Source organism: Xiphophorus hellerii, chromosome 20 (genome assembly GCF_003331165.1).
Source record: "Xiphophorus hellerii strain 12219 chromosome 20, Xiphophorus_hellerii-4.1, whole genome shotgun sequence".
In the NCBI taxonomy this organism is placed as follows: domain Eukaryota; kingdom Metazoa; phylum Chordata; class Actinopteri; order Cyprinodontiformes; family Poeciliidae; genus Xiphophorus; species Xiphophorus hellerii.
This window is the reverse complement of record NC_045691.1, coordinates 24,869,516-24,884,204: the sequence shown is the minus strand read 5'-3', so window position 1 is coordinate 24,884,204 and position 14,689 is coordinate 24,869,516. Positions and strand designations below refer to the sequence as shown.

The following is a 14,689-nucleotide window of genomic DNA, read 5'->3' as shown; positions in this document are numbered from 1 at the left end:
TGAGCCATTTGTTGGTATAGGTAGTATGCTTGAAGACAGTGTGATGTTGAATATTAAAATCTTCTGGTGATAAACAATGCTGTTTGAGGGCCAAACAAGCCTTTTGAAGTTGTTGAATGTTTAATTCTGGTTTCAAAATGGCATAACCCCTTCTACAAAAAGGTTTGGGAGATTTTAAGAAAGACCTGGATGTTTTCTTTAAAAGATGAGGTGGATCTATTTTGTATTCCAGCAGTTTTTAAATATGGTCTTTAGGATTCACCATTCTTCATGTTTCCCATGAGGTGATTCAGGTGTTTGATTCAACCGGATTTAAACTGAGGATCAAGCTGAAAGGGCTTAGCCACCATTTAGCCCACGCATGCATCTCGCAGCTTTAAGTTTTTGAACTCTGCAGCACCTGAATAGTAACCTACAATCTGACATCTTCATTTACCATGTATCAAGTGAGACCAAACCATGAAAGGGAGCATTGTCAATAGTCTATATGACTCTTTAGGTTTTGTTGCTCCCATAATAAATTTGGGCAAAGCATTCCTGAGAGAACTGTCATCTGATAAGATAGACTAGAACACACCTTTAACCCTGATAAACATGGTATGTGGGTCTCATGAAAAGGCTTTTTGCAAGCTCTTGAAAACCTTCAAGTACTAAGATGCTGCACCCCAGAAAAGATGAGTGGACAAATGGGATGTGAAAGTTTTAGTGAGACACCACTAACCAAGAACACACACAATCCAAAGTAGTCATCATTCAAGCCGTCAAACAAGACGCCTACAAAGAGACACTGAAAAGCCTTTAGATAGGAAAACAAATGAACACAAAACTTGACACACTCAAACAACTCAGTCCTGCTGGACAACAACCTCATACAAGTCGGTGGTTGTCTCTCCTCAGCCAACTTCACAGACACTGAGAAACATCCTCTGAGTCTCCCATCTACCAGCCACATTGCCACAGTGGCTCATCAAGGGAGACACATAAGTTAAGGAGCTGTCTGTGGTGCTGGATGTTGGATAGTTGGAAACCCTGACATTCCTGCACTGTGTTAGTTGTTCGCCCAAGAAACTAACACAGAACATGAATGCTATTTCTGCTCCATTTGGGGAACTTTTCATCAGGCCAATTGTTTGGAACCACATTCAACACCTTGCTGATACCTTTTAGAATAGGTGGAAAGGAGAATATCCATCCACCTTACAAAGTTGTGCAAAGTGGACTGAAACCAGACTCGACATCAAGAAAGGCTGTGTAGTTCTGTTGAAGAACATGCAAGTCATCTTGGAAGAAAAGGCCCATGGGACTATTAGTGAAAACATTTCCCAGCAGCAATAAGGTCTGCAAACTGGAAGTATGGATTGTACAAAATAAGTGAAAGTCCTTTCATGCTAAATGACCTAATGTGTTTAAATATGTTGTGTTGATGTTTGTAGTGATAATAATTATATGAAGTATGATGCCCTTCAGTCAAATACTGTAAATTAGTCTATATATAGACTAATTTATAGTTTAGTCTAATTTAATGCTACTATAGTAGCATTAATACATTGTTAAATAAGTTCATAGTTAGAAAATTGTTTGACTAAATTTATTCCAAGAATGGCCCATTTTTTGAATTCCATCAGAGTATGACATCTGTATTACAAACGATCTATGTCATGTTGCATTTGCAGAAACTTGACCGAGTGAGCTGAGCGCTCTTAGCGGCAAACTACATTTGACGCACATTTCTCCGGTAACCTTGTCAACAAGAATTTAGGAGAAAGCAAACGGCCCCTGAACATTCTGAATGAACTTTATGTACTTTGTTTCTTGAAAAACCTTCGTTTTTGTAAGTATTTATGTGTTTGGAAGATTCGTAGGCATGTGTTGTTGTTTTTCTTCGGTTGATAAAACGTAGAGCAGCGTACATAATTTATGGAAGTTGCATTAACATGTGTGTATCAGCTAGTAATGTGTTTTTCCTCCTGTTGTGTCTCACTTATAAAAACGTTTTGAGTGTAGCATTAGGATAAATGTATTAGGCTTATCTTAATGTATTTTGCCTTCAGTTGTGTTTCAGTTACAAAAAATGACAGATCTTCAGTTAAGAAAATCAAGCCTTGCTTAGAGACCTTTCATCAAATGTTCTTGTCACGTTCACATAATTGTCGCTGTATTGTGTCCTAAGGGGCGGCGGCGATATGGACTTAAGGTTCTATCATGATATGTTGCGGTACTATTTCGAAACCAATAAGTGAGGACAAAAAGAATGACATTTTCAAAAACATGTTATTTTCATTCGTTTTTACAGAATATTCAACAACCTGAATGGAGAATTCACATTGCACCATCACACGTCAAGCAGTAAAAAACCACCTCAATAACTGCGGCCCCAATAACTCCATATGAGCAATGAAATAAACAAAAGAACTAAAAAATAGTGTTCAGCTTACTCTCGAGACATAAATTTGATTTATTATGGGCCCCGAGACAGAGAGAGAGGTTACAGTTTACAATAAGGTGGAAACTAGTGGTGGATGTGCATTTGATGACATCCTAAAATTAAAGTGCCATATTGTGGCAAGTCATGACGACTACAGCTGACTCAATGTGCCTTGGCAGTTCCATCTAAGCATTAAGCTTTTTCCCAATCAACATCTGAAAATTAGCCAGCAGTCTCGTGTAAATATAGCATACGCTGCACTTTCATTTACCAATACATTTCCAAATGTATTGGTATCCATTGATACTTTCATTAAACAAATAGTTTAATGTCAGGATTTCTTACTAAAAATCCTGACAAAGACAGTTTTGGGAGGTTTTAAGGACCATTAATTAGAATTTATTGTGGCAGCTATAAATCAAAATTCTTATCATGATAAGAAATGTATCACGATAAGTGATAAACGATAAGTGCCCCCCCCCCATATATAGGACCATACAAATGGACTGGTTTTGCATTTTACCCTCTTTCACCTATCTGCTAGTGCCACCTATCAGCCTCTAGGTGGCACTAGAGGAAAAGTTATTTGACTTTCAGATGGCGCTGGCACTCAGTATTCATGTGAAGCAGTTCAAATAGACATTAAAACAGTACAGTAAATTCTGCTGGCAGAATGTCACTAGAGGCTTCATCAGCTGTTTTCACTTTAAATCTAATTTCCTCCCTTTGTCTTAGGCTTTTAGCGCATGATTAATGTCATTATGTAAACTTTGTAGTTTTGTGTCGTAAAGTGTAGATCATCTGTGACATTGAAGAAATACTTTGGAATCTATACTTTGTGCTGTATTTTTTCACATCTGGACATTTTGTCAATCAGCAGAGCTTATGTGTAAAAATGCAACAAAAAACATGAACTTAGACTTGGGAAGGCCCACAATGGATTTCAGTTAAGATCTTGTATCTCTGTTTTTTATGCCCTTCTCATTGGAGTGCTGGGCACAGCAAGTTGATTTTCCTCATTGGCCAAAACACTGGAGTATCTGACGGTGGATTTTGAGTAAATCCGTCAGAAGGTGGGGTTGGATCAGGGCTATAAATTGTGGAGCAAACCCAATGGGTTAGTGAGACAGAGGGAGGCTGACAGACAGACACACACATTCACACACACACACACAGACACAGACAGAGGGAGAAAAGGGAAACAGAAGGGAAGAGGAAATTATTTAGTTAGTTTTTTTCCCACCATTTGACATAGGACTATATATTTTTCACAGGAATCTGAAGATGAGAGGCCTGTAAGTTTTTTGTTTTTTTTTGCCAAATCTATAACCTCTGCCAAAAGACTGAAGCAACGAGGAGAAAGTTAAAGACATGGGGCCGTCAGTGGAACTGGAGGTCTCCATGCAGGGCAAACTGGAAGTAAGGCGACCCGAGATCCGTCTGAATGAACTCTCACGAGTGGCACTTGCTGAATTCCTTTCAACATATGTCATGATGGTAAGAATAGATTTGCAGAAAGGAATCCTGTTTATTCTGTTGTATTGTTCTTTTATCAATAACTGTCCTTTGTGTTCAAAACATATGATTTGCCTGCATAAGTAACAACCATATGTGATTAATTATTAATACCGTGCTCTTCGCCCTGATAACCTGCCCCGACTCTCTAATGCACACGAAAGAGCAGCTTTTTTATGTCACATGTTCTGTGACAGGGGATTGGTGGGAGCCGGTGGGTGAACCAGGAAATGCAGTGTCACGAGAGCAATGGTCAAGCTGCTGGCCACATGGAGAGAGTTTCAAAAGGCACATGTTATTGGTGAAAAGGTCACAGTAATCCAATACCTAATACATTAGGAGAAACTAGAAGGAAGACTCAGTAGAAAAGAAAATCCTGATAATGACTAGCAGATAAATAAGTGGGTGCAAACAGAGTCAAATTAAAACACACCTTTGACCTAAACACTTATCGTATTTTGCAGCAAGAATCCAGCTTTGACTGTTTCCTGTTGTCAGTGTCAGCGTTTTTCTCTCTGAACAGTTTCACAGAGTTCAAATTTAGAAGAGACAATGATGAATCATAAGTTAATAACCAAGTCTATACAGCACTTTTCATATGTAACAAACAAACAAACATAAAAGCGTCATCAAGCTTGAGAAAATATAATGACTGATATATTTTGACTCTAGTTTCATGCATGTCTTGGCCAGGTTGTATCATTCAAGCCAGTTTTGTACCTAGGCATTCACATTTTGTCTCCTGCAACTTCCATTTTGTACCCACAAACCAAACCTTCCCTCAAAAACAAAATAAAAAAATCTTTTTGGTGCATCTATTATGAAACTATTGAATACCAGTTTATTTATTTTTGTAGTTAAGCAATAGTTCTCCTAATAATTATTCTCCTGATAATTATTGGCATTACATAACCATTTTTCACCATAATTCAACTCTGGATATAATATAGAAAATTACTTTAATTCATGGCTTGCAAAAGCAACACATACCAATGCGTTATTTGTGCCAAACTCAGCACTAGAGACCAAACTGCAAAGGTACAAAACGATGAAGAGGCAAACATAGCCAGCACTTTTACATTTGAAAACCAAAAGGGAGAAGAAGTAAAAGCACATAAAAGGAGGCCTAAAATAAAAATATGTATATTTAATCAGACCTGGCATTAAAACTAGCTTTAAAATCAAACTCGGTTAAACAAAAAGGTCTCTAGCTGCTTTTCAAAAGATTGAGCCGAATCAAGGCAATGTTAATCATTGAGTTTCCAGTTACATAATATTCTTTTATCTCAGATCATTACCTTGTTTTTTTTATTCTGCAGGTTTGCTGTGTTCTGTTAGTTTCCATAGATCCATAATAAAGGCATTCTGATCAGCATTCTTCCCTGCACAGCTGTAGTACATTTACTTGTCTGGTTTTCATGCCACTAATCACCTCCCTACCATTTAAGTTTGCAATTTTCAGTCACTTCTTCTCAGATCTTTGCTGCGCTGATTCTCTGTGGTTCAACTCGTGTTACTCTCCAGCATGTTTTCTTTTATTTTGTATTTCCTCTGAGTAGGTCTTTAATATCATATCCCTGCCTTTCTCTTGCCTGGTTTTGAGTCTTACTCCGTTTGCTAACAGAAGAATCTGACCAACAAAAGACCCAGCATACACATCCCTGATACCCCATGGCTTTCAACTTCTGCATCTCTCTGTTACTTTCCTCCTTGTTGGTTCCTCATTTTGTCCCCCTCCACTAGTTCTTAACCTGAATTTGGCTCTCTGGATATTAGCATCATCTAATCCCAACACTACTGTTGGTGGAGAAGAGTCATGTGCAGAACTCTCTAGCTGCGGCGAATCCATCCACTCCAGTTAATGGCCTGGTTCAGATTTTCCAGGTGCCATAGAGCCAGTGACACATTTACTGCAAACCAGCTTCACTTCCTGCATCATGAGCATCACCCACTCTCTTTCAACCTCTGGCTGCACCTGCAGCTTCAGGGGCATCTTGTTCCACCTCATCGTCTCCAGCAGACCCTCCTGAACATAATTTTCCTTCAACTTTACACTTGTGGTTTCCATCTTAAGAAAGAGACTTGTCCTGTCATTTTCATTATCCCCATCCTCTGCCCAGTATCCAAGGCCTCCAAATCCCCAGCCTTGTTCTAAACTGACAGCCATGGTGATATCATTTATTGCCACAAGCAGCACTTTGTTTAAACAGTCTGCCTCTTCAGACACCTAGATCCACAAAAGGCTTACTTCTGTCTCAACATCCCGTCTAAAGCAAAAGGGCCAAGCAGGGGCCGCCTTCCATTTCATGCTACTGCATTTCAAAGGGAGAGATGGCCAGCTTCTTATAGCGAGTGCCTTCCCAGAGTGGGTGGAGGATGGCCTGCCACTTTAAGTAATTGTCCTTAAGTCCTCTGATGGTGTCGAGGCTGATCTGCCTCCTTCACTGACTGATTCTGCCCTCTCTGTCCTGTCTGGCTGCTCACCAGACACTTTCTGCAGTTGCCACTGAAGTGGCCTCTGAACCACCTCCTCTCTGGGACCTGCTTGACCCACTTGGTTGGGATTGTGTTTTGTTTTTCTGGTCTGCTGGGGTAACTTGAAATTTCCCTCATTTTTGGGTTGTTTATGTCATTCTTGTGTTGGCTTAACACTGTAAAAGACATTTCAAAACAACCACTGCAATGAGACAAAAATGTGTGCAATATGTTGTCTCTGTTGTGTGCTTGTTAGAAGCTGTGCAACTGCATTTGGACTGATTGGAGACAGTCTAGTTTATTTTTATTCAAACATGTAAGAGTCCCAGGCATGAAGAGATGAAAACGTGATGGTTATCTCCTGATCGATATTTGAGATGCTTGGAGGTACAAAGGGTTTTAGTCTTTATTGGATTTGTCTATAAGTAGTTGGAATGTAGTTACTGTTTAATGATGGACGGGCACTTAAAACAAAGATAACAGCTTAAAGTATTAAGCAGAGTAAAATTTGCTAAACAGCAGAATATATTCAGCATTAACATGGTGAAACTTCCTTCCTTCCTCAAACATCTGGGAATTTAATACGTTGTAAATCTCAGGAGGAGAATGTTTGATAAAAAAAAAATAAAAGTAAATCCTGTGGTCCACTACACATCTTCACACAAACTTGTTGAAGAAAAACTTAACTTTCACGTAAACTTGTGAAAGTTAAGGTTTTCACAAGTTGATATTTTTCCTTTTTTCTTTTTTGCCAGACATTAGGTCTGGGTTCGGTGGCCCAGGTTGTGACTGGTGAAGGAGGAAAAGGAACGTTCTTCAGCATCAACATTGGCTTCGGCCTGGCTGTTGCAATGGGGGTTCATATTGGAGGAACTGTCTCCGGTAAGAGAATAAATCCCTTAAATAACTTCAAAGGCTTTGGGGTTCATATGCAGACGACATGACTCTTGTAACCCTTTTGTTTCTCTTTTCCAGGGGCTCATATGAATGCCGCAGTCTCCTTCGCATTGTGTGTTTTTGGCCAACTACCATGGAAGAGGCTCCCCTTGTACATTTTTGCTCAGCTACTTGCGTCGTTTCTTGCAGCAGCAACAGTTTATGGTGTTTACTATGGAAAGTCTGCTGATACTATTCACTTGACATGCACTATTCCTGTTCTTTTTGACGGTTTCAAATAACAAGTTATTTACTTACAGTCATTTTACTTACAGATGCCATTTATACTTTTTCTGGTGGAAACCTGACTGTTACTGGAGAAAAAGCCACGGCTGGGATCTTTGCCACTTATCCAGCACCATACCTCTCTGTGTTCGGTGGCTTTATTGACCAGGTAGCCATGAAACTTAACTAAAGAATTACAACCACAAATCAGATTTATTGAGTTCATACCTTTTTCTTTCTTCAACTGTTTTACAAACTTCCTTCTTGTGGTAAAGTTCCACCTGCAAACTGGACTGGATGCTGGAAACTGTATGAAGAGCACCTATGAACATGAACTTCCCAGTCACTGGTTCTGAGTCAGATTAGTTTGCGGACTTTGACTTGGCTATTATAACGCATGATTTTGATTTCACCCATTAAAGCACTGACGTAGTTGTGCCGTTTTCCTGCTCATGTAATAAATGAAACAATGCACCATGAGATGTTTAAAGGCGGTTTAAACATCTCACTTGGTTTATAACACAACTCGGCTTTAAACATCTCCACAACTTCATCCGCTCTCTGCCTGCTGTGTTTCTCGGTCTTCAGTTTTTAGATTTTCATTTGTAAAATAAGAAAAACTTAAGCCTTGTATCATTTTCTTTCCATCCCTTCACAATCTAAAATCTGCTGTTTGGAGTGTTTTGCATTGTTGCATATTTGCATTTTTCATACTGTGGAAAGCGGTGTTCTCATTATTATTTGTGGTGTGTTTGCCAGGTGTTTGGCACGGCCATACTGCTGCTGTGTCTGATGGCTCTATCTGACGAAAAGAACAAACCAGCTGCCAAAGGGACTGAATCTATGTTTGTGGGTGTCCTAGTGGTCCTCATTGGCATTTCTTTGGGCAGCAACAGTGGTTATGCTATCAACCCCACCAGAGACTTGGGACCTAGGCTCTTCACTGCAGTTGCAGGCTGGGGTTTGGATGTATTCAGGTAAACACGGACTTTTTTGAGATACGCTCCGGTTAACTTTACAGATAAAGTTTGTCCTTTGTTTTTGGTCACCCCCAACTGTTTCTATATGTCCGTCATTCTCTTTGTAGGGCTGGAAAATTCTGGTTCTGGGTCCCTATAGTGGCCACTCCCATAGGTGCAGTGCTGGGAGGAGGGCTTTACAAGGTATGTGTACAAATGCACCACCCAGCTCCCTCTGAACAGTACCAGGAGAAGGATAACAGTGAGGAATAATCTCTCCCGCCAAAGAAGAAGCGAAACATCTGTTCCACGTGAAACTTGAAACAAATGGAAACAACGAAGAGCTTGTACAGCTGTGACGATCTGAGGATGCTGTTGAAACATGCTGCACAACCTTAATGAAGCACTTGAACAATACCTGCAGTGCGCATAATTTTAAAACAATTAAAGCTATTTGCAAAGTCTTCTGCTCACTAATTCTTACCATTTTTTAAACTATGAAGGAATTAACATTCTTAAAGCAAAGATAATGACTTTTCTTGCCACACGGACAATTAAAAACAATTGTTTTGTGATAAGTTTTACTCTCCTGTTGGGAATAGCGGCGTAGGCATGCTTGGAAGACAGAAGTATTATAAGGCAAAAGATCATACGGCAGTGATCAGGGCCTGGGGTCCTTCGTGAAATGTCAGGGTATGCAAGACGTAAACAACTTTTTGAAAATAAATAGAAGCAGCAGGAGCCAGCTCCTCACAGCGTTCAAAGGGCAGCAGCACAAGGACTGAAATAAGTTCCCTCATATAGATTTCCGTCAGTTCAATGCACAGCAGTCTAGAAGTCTAGAAAATATTGATGGATGGGATGGATGGATGGGTGTCTGATCAGGTTTTCTTTTTTACATTAAGTGCGACAGATAGAAAAAGATGCTCTGAAATGCTGTAATATATTAATATATGCCTTTAGTTCGTCAACATTGAGTAAATAACCACAGTATTCAAAGTCGCAGTTCTCCAAAACATTTTTAAACTTTGGGAAGTTTAAAATGCATGAAACTGAAGCCTGCGTCAGTGATAACATCGACAGTAACATTCTTCTGGGGCCTGGCCTGTTGGTTGAGTAAATGTCCATACATCCTCATATACAAACACAATCTCAAAGGGGGGCAATCAATTTATCCTTTTCACTATTTTGTGTTTAATGTTTAGACTTTTTGTCTTGTTTTCCTTGTGCAAAATCTTGTGTCCAGACGGGATATTTAGAAAGGACTACGTGTCAATTTACATACCTTTTCAACCCATGGTTTTGAAAGTATTTTGTGAATTTTCAGAGTAAACATAGTCTACCGTAAAGAAACATGACTTTCAGACTTGAATATATAATATCTACTGACAGCAGGGCCCTTAGTGCATTTTTAGGTTCTTCATAAGTTAAAATCTCTCATATTTTCAGTCTAACTGGTTCAAACTGGGATCAGAACCACAATCAGCATAAATCTTTAGACAATTCTATAAATTATGTTCAATCACATCTTAACAAAGCCCTTAACTACAAAGAGAAACAAACTATCAGAATGCAAGAGGATTTCGATGTAGTCTTAATTGTACATTTTTGACTGAAATGTACTTAATTTTATTGCCAATTTAGTCCTTTCTTGTTTCCTATTTTAGTATTTTCCTTTTAGAATTGTTTTGATTTATTAAACCTTACTATATTTTAGTTAACAAAAGTTAGTGGAATAATCTAAGAAATCAGACAAATAGATTTTTTTAGGGTCTATTACAACTTAAATGAAAATAATTTCTTGGTGAAATATTTGTGATAAGCTTGAGAAACACTGGAACTGCACACAGTTGAAATAAGATGTAATTGGTTTTCAATATTTTTACTTATTAAAGCCAATCCTGACCATTTTGTGGTAGTTTTTAGTCATTTTTGGGTGAAAAATGAACACTGTAAAACTACGATGAAAAATCCTACTCACCAAAAACACTGGGTGAAATATCGCGTTGGACCAAAATGGAAACATGTGGGTATCTTAATGGCAAAGTTTTTGAAATACCAGGGAACGGACCCGTAACTTCAAGACCATAAAGCAGTTCTCTTTTATATTTTCTTGAAGCAGAAAACACAAAAAGAAAGATTTGTTACTGGTTTAATATCAAATGTTTTCTATGACTGTTTTTTTCTGCAACAGTTAGTAGGAACACTGATTTAAAGGAGCTCAGATTAGGCATCGGCCGGTATGAGACACACTTTATGACGACCTTGCAAATATCACAACACCTACACAGACATTTACAACAAAAGTGTAACAATAATTAGTCATTTTATTCAAAACATAGGAGACAATCAGAATTTCTGCAGCAGTATTGACATATTGCTTCTAAAGTTATAACAATCTTGTATACATTAAAAGTTACATTTAATTATTATGTCAATTTCTTTACATTATACATAAGAAAACAATATAAAATAACTATTTCGCCCAGAACGTTAGCTGGAGATAGGCACCAGCACCCCTCCCGACCCCACTAGGGACAAGGGTGTTAGAAAATGGATGGATGGATAAAATAACTACAGCAGCAGTTTTCCAGTGGTTATTGCACACATTTCTATTCCCTTTTGCATTCGAGCTAAATGTCTAATATTAGCTGGTGTTGGGTGGTATAATTGTCTCAGTTTTTTTTTGCAACAGCACGAAAAAAACAAACAACACAAAAGGTGGTGTGAGATTTTTTGCAAAAATCTTTGTATACCTTAAAAACCAGCGACTGGTCCAAGGTTAGCTCAGAAGGATTCATTTTCTGGTAAAGTTTCAAATCCGTCGACATTCAACATGTCAACATCTTGTAAATATCAAACTGAACACAGGAGAGGCCATTTAAATCCTGGTTATAGACTACGCATGCTCCACAACATGCTCTTGTGTTACAAAAACCTGCGTTTAAGCAAGCAGATGATAGCAGATTTGGCTTTTGAAGATGGGGTGGTGAAACAGACAAAAAGAAACGTCTCTCTCTAGATTGGATCTGTTTCACCGTTTTGCTCCACCGTGTCTTCCTGCGCTCCCTTGCCCTTTAGCAGTGCCTCCAGAGTTGGACTGGGCCGACTGCTTCTTCTTGGGGGGTGGTACCTTGGCTTTGCCTCTGAAGGCCTTTGTGGGATCCAGCTTGTTTAGAAAAACATCTGCAGCTGAATCCGTCTGGCTAACCTCATTGCTGAAAATCAGGGGCTGGTAGAGGGACGCCCACTGCTGCAGAGAAAACCAGCACATAAGAACATGAACACAAGATGTAAAGAGTTGTGACAAAAGGTTTAGAAGATTAAGAAATAAAAGAATATCCATAACTGTTTTTTTATGTTTTAAAACAGTAGCTAGATGTGTTTTAAAATATATATAAAAAAACCCATTGTGCTAAAAATACCAAATCAGATAAAACTACGGTCAGGAGTCCCCCAAATTTTTACATTGTTGTGTTGTTTTTTTCAACAGTACGTTAAAAGAGCTGGACATCTTTCCATGATTAAAGAAAATCATGGAAAATCACAAGATTGAAAAGACCCACATCAACACTGCAGCAGATGCAGGAATTTCTAACATGACATGGTTGTGATCCATAGAAAAGTTGTGTGTAGAGCTGAAAATGTGTGTGAGAAAGGTGATCTAAAAACCTAACCTGGTTACACCAGTTATTTTCGGAGGAATGGGCCAAAATGCCAGCAAAAGGTTTAAAATACATGTATACTTACAGCTTTGAAACAGGTGTAAACCCTCTTTTTTTGCATGTAAGTATCTGGTTTCAGTTGAGGATAAGAAATGGCAAAACAAGACACAACAAAAAAAATTTACATCCTCCCATTATCTACCTTAGCCTGCGGGCTTGGACCATATGGTGTGTAGGCATACTGCCACTCAGGTAGGCCCAGGTGTGTTATCATCAGTCTGTAGTAGGCAGTAAATGTTGCAGTCAAAAAATGCCAGCACAGTGAGCGGTCCAGGAACCAGATTTCACTGTGCTGTGCAACCACTCCTGAAAAACAAAACAGCGAAATCAACATGATGTAACAGAAAATCTCATCGTCTTCAGGTTTTCTCCGTGTTTCTAATTAATAAAAGTGATATTATGTAAACGTGAACACAACACCTGGAGTGCAGTTTTTGTAAACCAGACACACTTTTCCATTCCCGCCGCAGGAATCCAGCTCATAAATACGACTCCGGGCATCAAAATGAGGCGCAGACGGTGCAGGCTCCAATCCTGACAAAAAGAGGAAATAATGCCTCCTGAACAAATATTTACTTTCCTGTGCAAAGAAGCACACGTAGCATAGATGTAATTGAAAGTGGCACACAGAGGTTGTTGAATAAAGCATGTGCGTGAATCAGTCAGGTGAGCTTTACCGCTTTCTGAGCTGCTCTCCTCCCAGTCCAGATCAACCAGTGAGGGGGCGTTAGGGAGAGAGAAAACAGACGCGGGCTGAAGCAGCGGGCACAGCCTGCCCACGCCGTTGATCATCATGCAACCTAAAGGGACACACTCATCTGAAAGATGACATACAGTCATGGATGAACGGATTAAAATTTTTTAAAAAGTCGTTTTTAGTGGACATAATTTAAATATGTTCTGAATAAATCTAAAAACTCACTAATTAAGTTGGTGAAATATCAGTAGAGCAAACTAAATATTCTTGGAACATTTTGTTTATCTCAATTAATACATTTAAAAATGGGAACTCATGTAGATTAATCACACAGTAAGTGGTTCCATCATTTATATTGATTTAGAGGGAAAGAATTCTGTTTCTCAGAAAACTACGTCATTACACAAGACCATAAATATATATATATTTTTAATATTGTGGCATACACACTCACTGGTAAGACTGCTGAATTGACAATTGTCAAGCTAAAAGTCAATGACGAGGACAATCCATAAACAGTCATTGCTAAAGAAGATGGTTGTTCACACATTACTGCATCCAGACATATTAACAGAAAGTTAAGTGAAAGGAAGAAGACTGGTGGAACAAGGTCCAAGAGGGATAACTGACAAACTGTTATACCTAACAGGAAAAGGAAATTGGAGCAGCAGCCCACTGCAGACCAGTTTGCTGCATTGGCCAGCAAACTGGTCTGACCTAAACCAATCAGAGAATCTGTTGAGTGTTGTCAAGAGAAAGACAACACTGTGACTGGTGTTTTGTAACACCAGTCACAAAAATGCAGAAGGAGTCTATCAAAATAATCTGAGTACCTCAGGCCATGCTGCATTGATGAAGTAATTCATTAAAAAGGAACATAGACCCAGTGTTTAGTGTATATATCATACCGTACATGAACACACTTTTCAGTAGGCCGTCATTAATGTATTTAAAACTAATGTAAATACAGTTTCATGCAATACTGTAATTTTCTGAGGAACTGTGATTTCTGAAATTACAATAAATAAACACGAAACATGTAAGGAATTAGCATTTATAGTTGTAATAAATTACCTTTTAGTACATCGTAATTTGCTAAACTTACGATGCTAGGAGGCCACCTACCGTCCAGTTTAACACTCCAGGTTAATGTGAATCCATCAGTGGTCAGATAGAAGTCTCGCATATCCTCTGGTAAAATACACGTGTTTTTCTAAAGGAACAATATAATGAGTTACACGTCAATATGATAAATGACAAAACAAAATTCTTGAAGCTGCACAAAAGGGGCTAATTTTATTCTACCTGCTCCCAAGACAGGAGGGTCCTCTTTTCTGCAGGGTCTCTCTCTGCGTAGCGCACATCCACCACCCCTGGCATGTTTTCTGGACCAAAATGGACAAAAAGCAAAACATGTTTAAAAGGTAACATATTTCTTGCAAGCTAGTCTCGTCATAAATGGCTAACAATAATGCATATAAGACAATACAAACCGAGTATTCGAGTAATTCCGAGGGTCAGCCTCTCAGTAACACCTTTGAACACAAACGCATCTTTTGTTTCGTCCATTGTCATAATTTCTGCACAAATATTAGCAGAAATTTGTCAGAAATCCTCCATACATCCTTCCTTCTGCATCGAGTCATAGGAAGCGACAAGAGCAGTTTACAGAGAAACCTGACACATATTTTGACCAATAAGAACGCCGGATTTTTGCATTTCGCCCTATGAG

General features: G+C 38.8%; 2 protein-coding genes across 3 annotated transcripts; one reads left to right on the top strand and one right to left on the bottom strand.

Moving 5' to 3' along the window:
* Nucleotides 1-3,560: 3,560 nt before the first annotated feature.
* On the top strand, nt 3,561-9,008 carry aqp7 (aquaporin 7). Of its 2 annotated transcripts, none has more exons than XM_032549721.1 (6): nt 3,561-3,922; nt 7,171-7,297; nt 7,391-7,516; nt 7,627-7,745; nt 8,336-8,553; nt 8,664-9,008. In XM_032549721.1, the coding sequence occupies exons 1-6, from the start codon at nt 3,797-3,799 to the stop codon at nt 8,806-8,808; spliced, it is 861 nt and encodes a 286-aa protein (XP_032405612.1). In that variant the 5' UTR covers nt 3,561-3,796; the 3' UTR covers nt 8,809-9,008. The 2 variants fall into 2 exon arrangements, with proteins under 2 accessions (XP_032405612.1, XP_032405611.1); XM_032549720.1 differs by having other exon boundaries at nt 3,562-3,922; nt 7,391-7,528.
* A 1,663-nt stretch (nt 9,009-10,671) lies between these two features.
* Nucleotides 10,672-14,626, bottom strand: tpgs2 (tubulin polyglutamylase complex subunit 2). Its single transcript, XM_032549719.1, has 7 exons — nt 14,451-14,626; nt 14,263-14,342; nt 14,083-14,170; nt 12,938-13,078; nt 12,681-12,794; nt 12,403-12,566; nt 10,672-11,788 (listed from the first exon to the last, which is right to left on the bottom strand). The coding sequence occupies exons 1-7, from the start codon at nt 14,530-14,532 to the stop codon at nt 11,570-11,572; spliced, it is 888 nt and encodes a 295-aa protein (XP_032405610.1). The 5' UTR covers nt 14,533-14,626; the 3' UTR covers nt 10,672-11,569.
* Nucleotides 14,627-14,689: the final 63 nt, after the last annotated feature.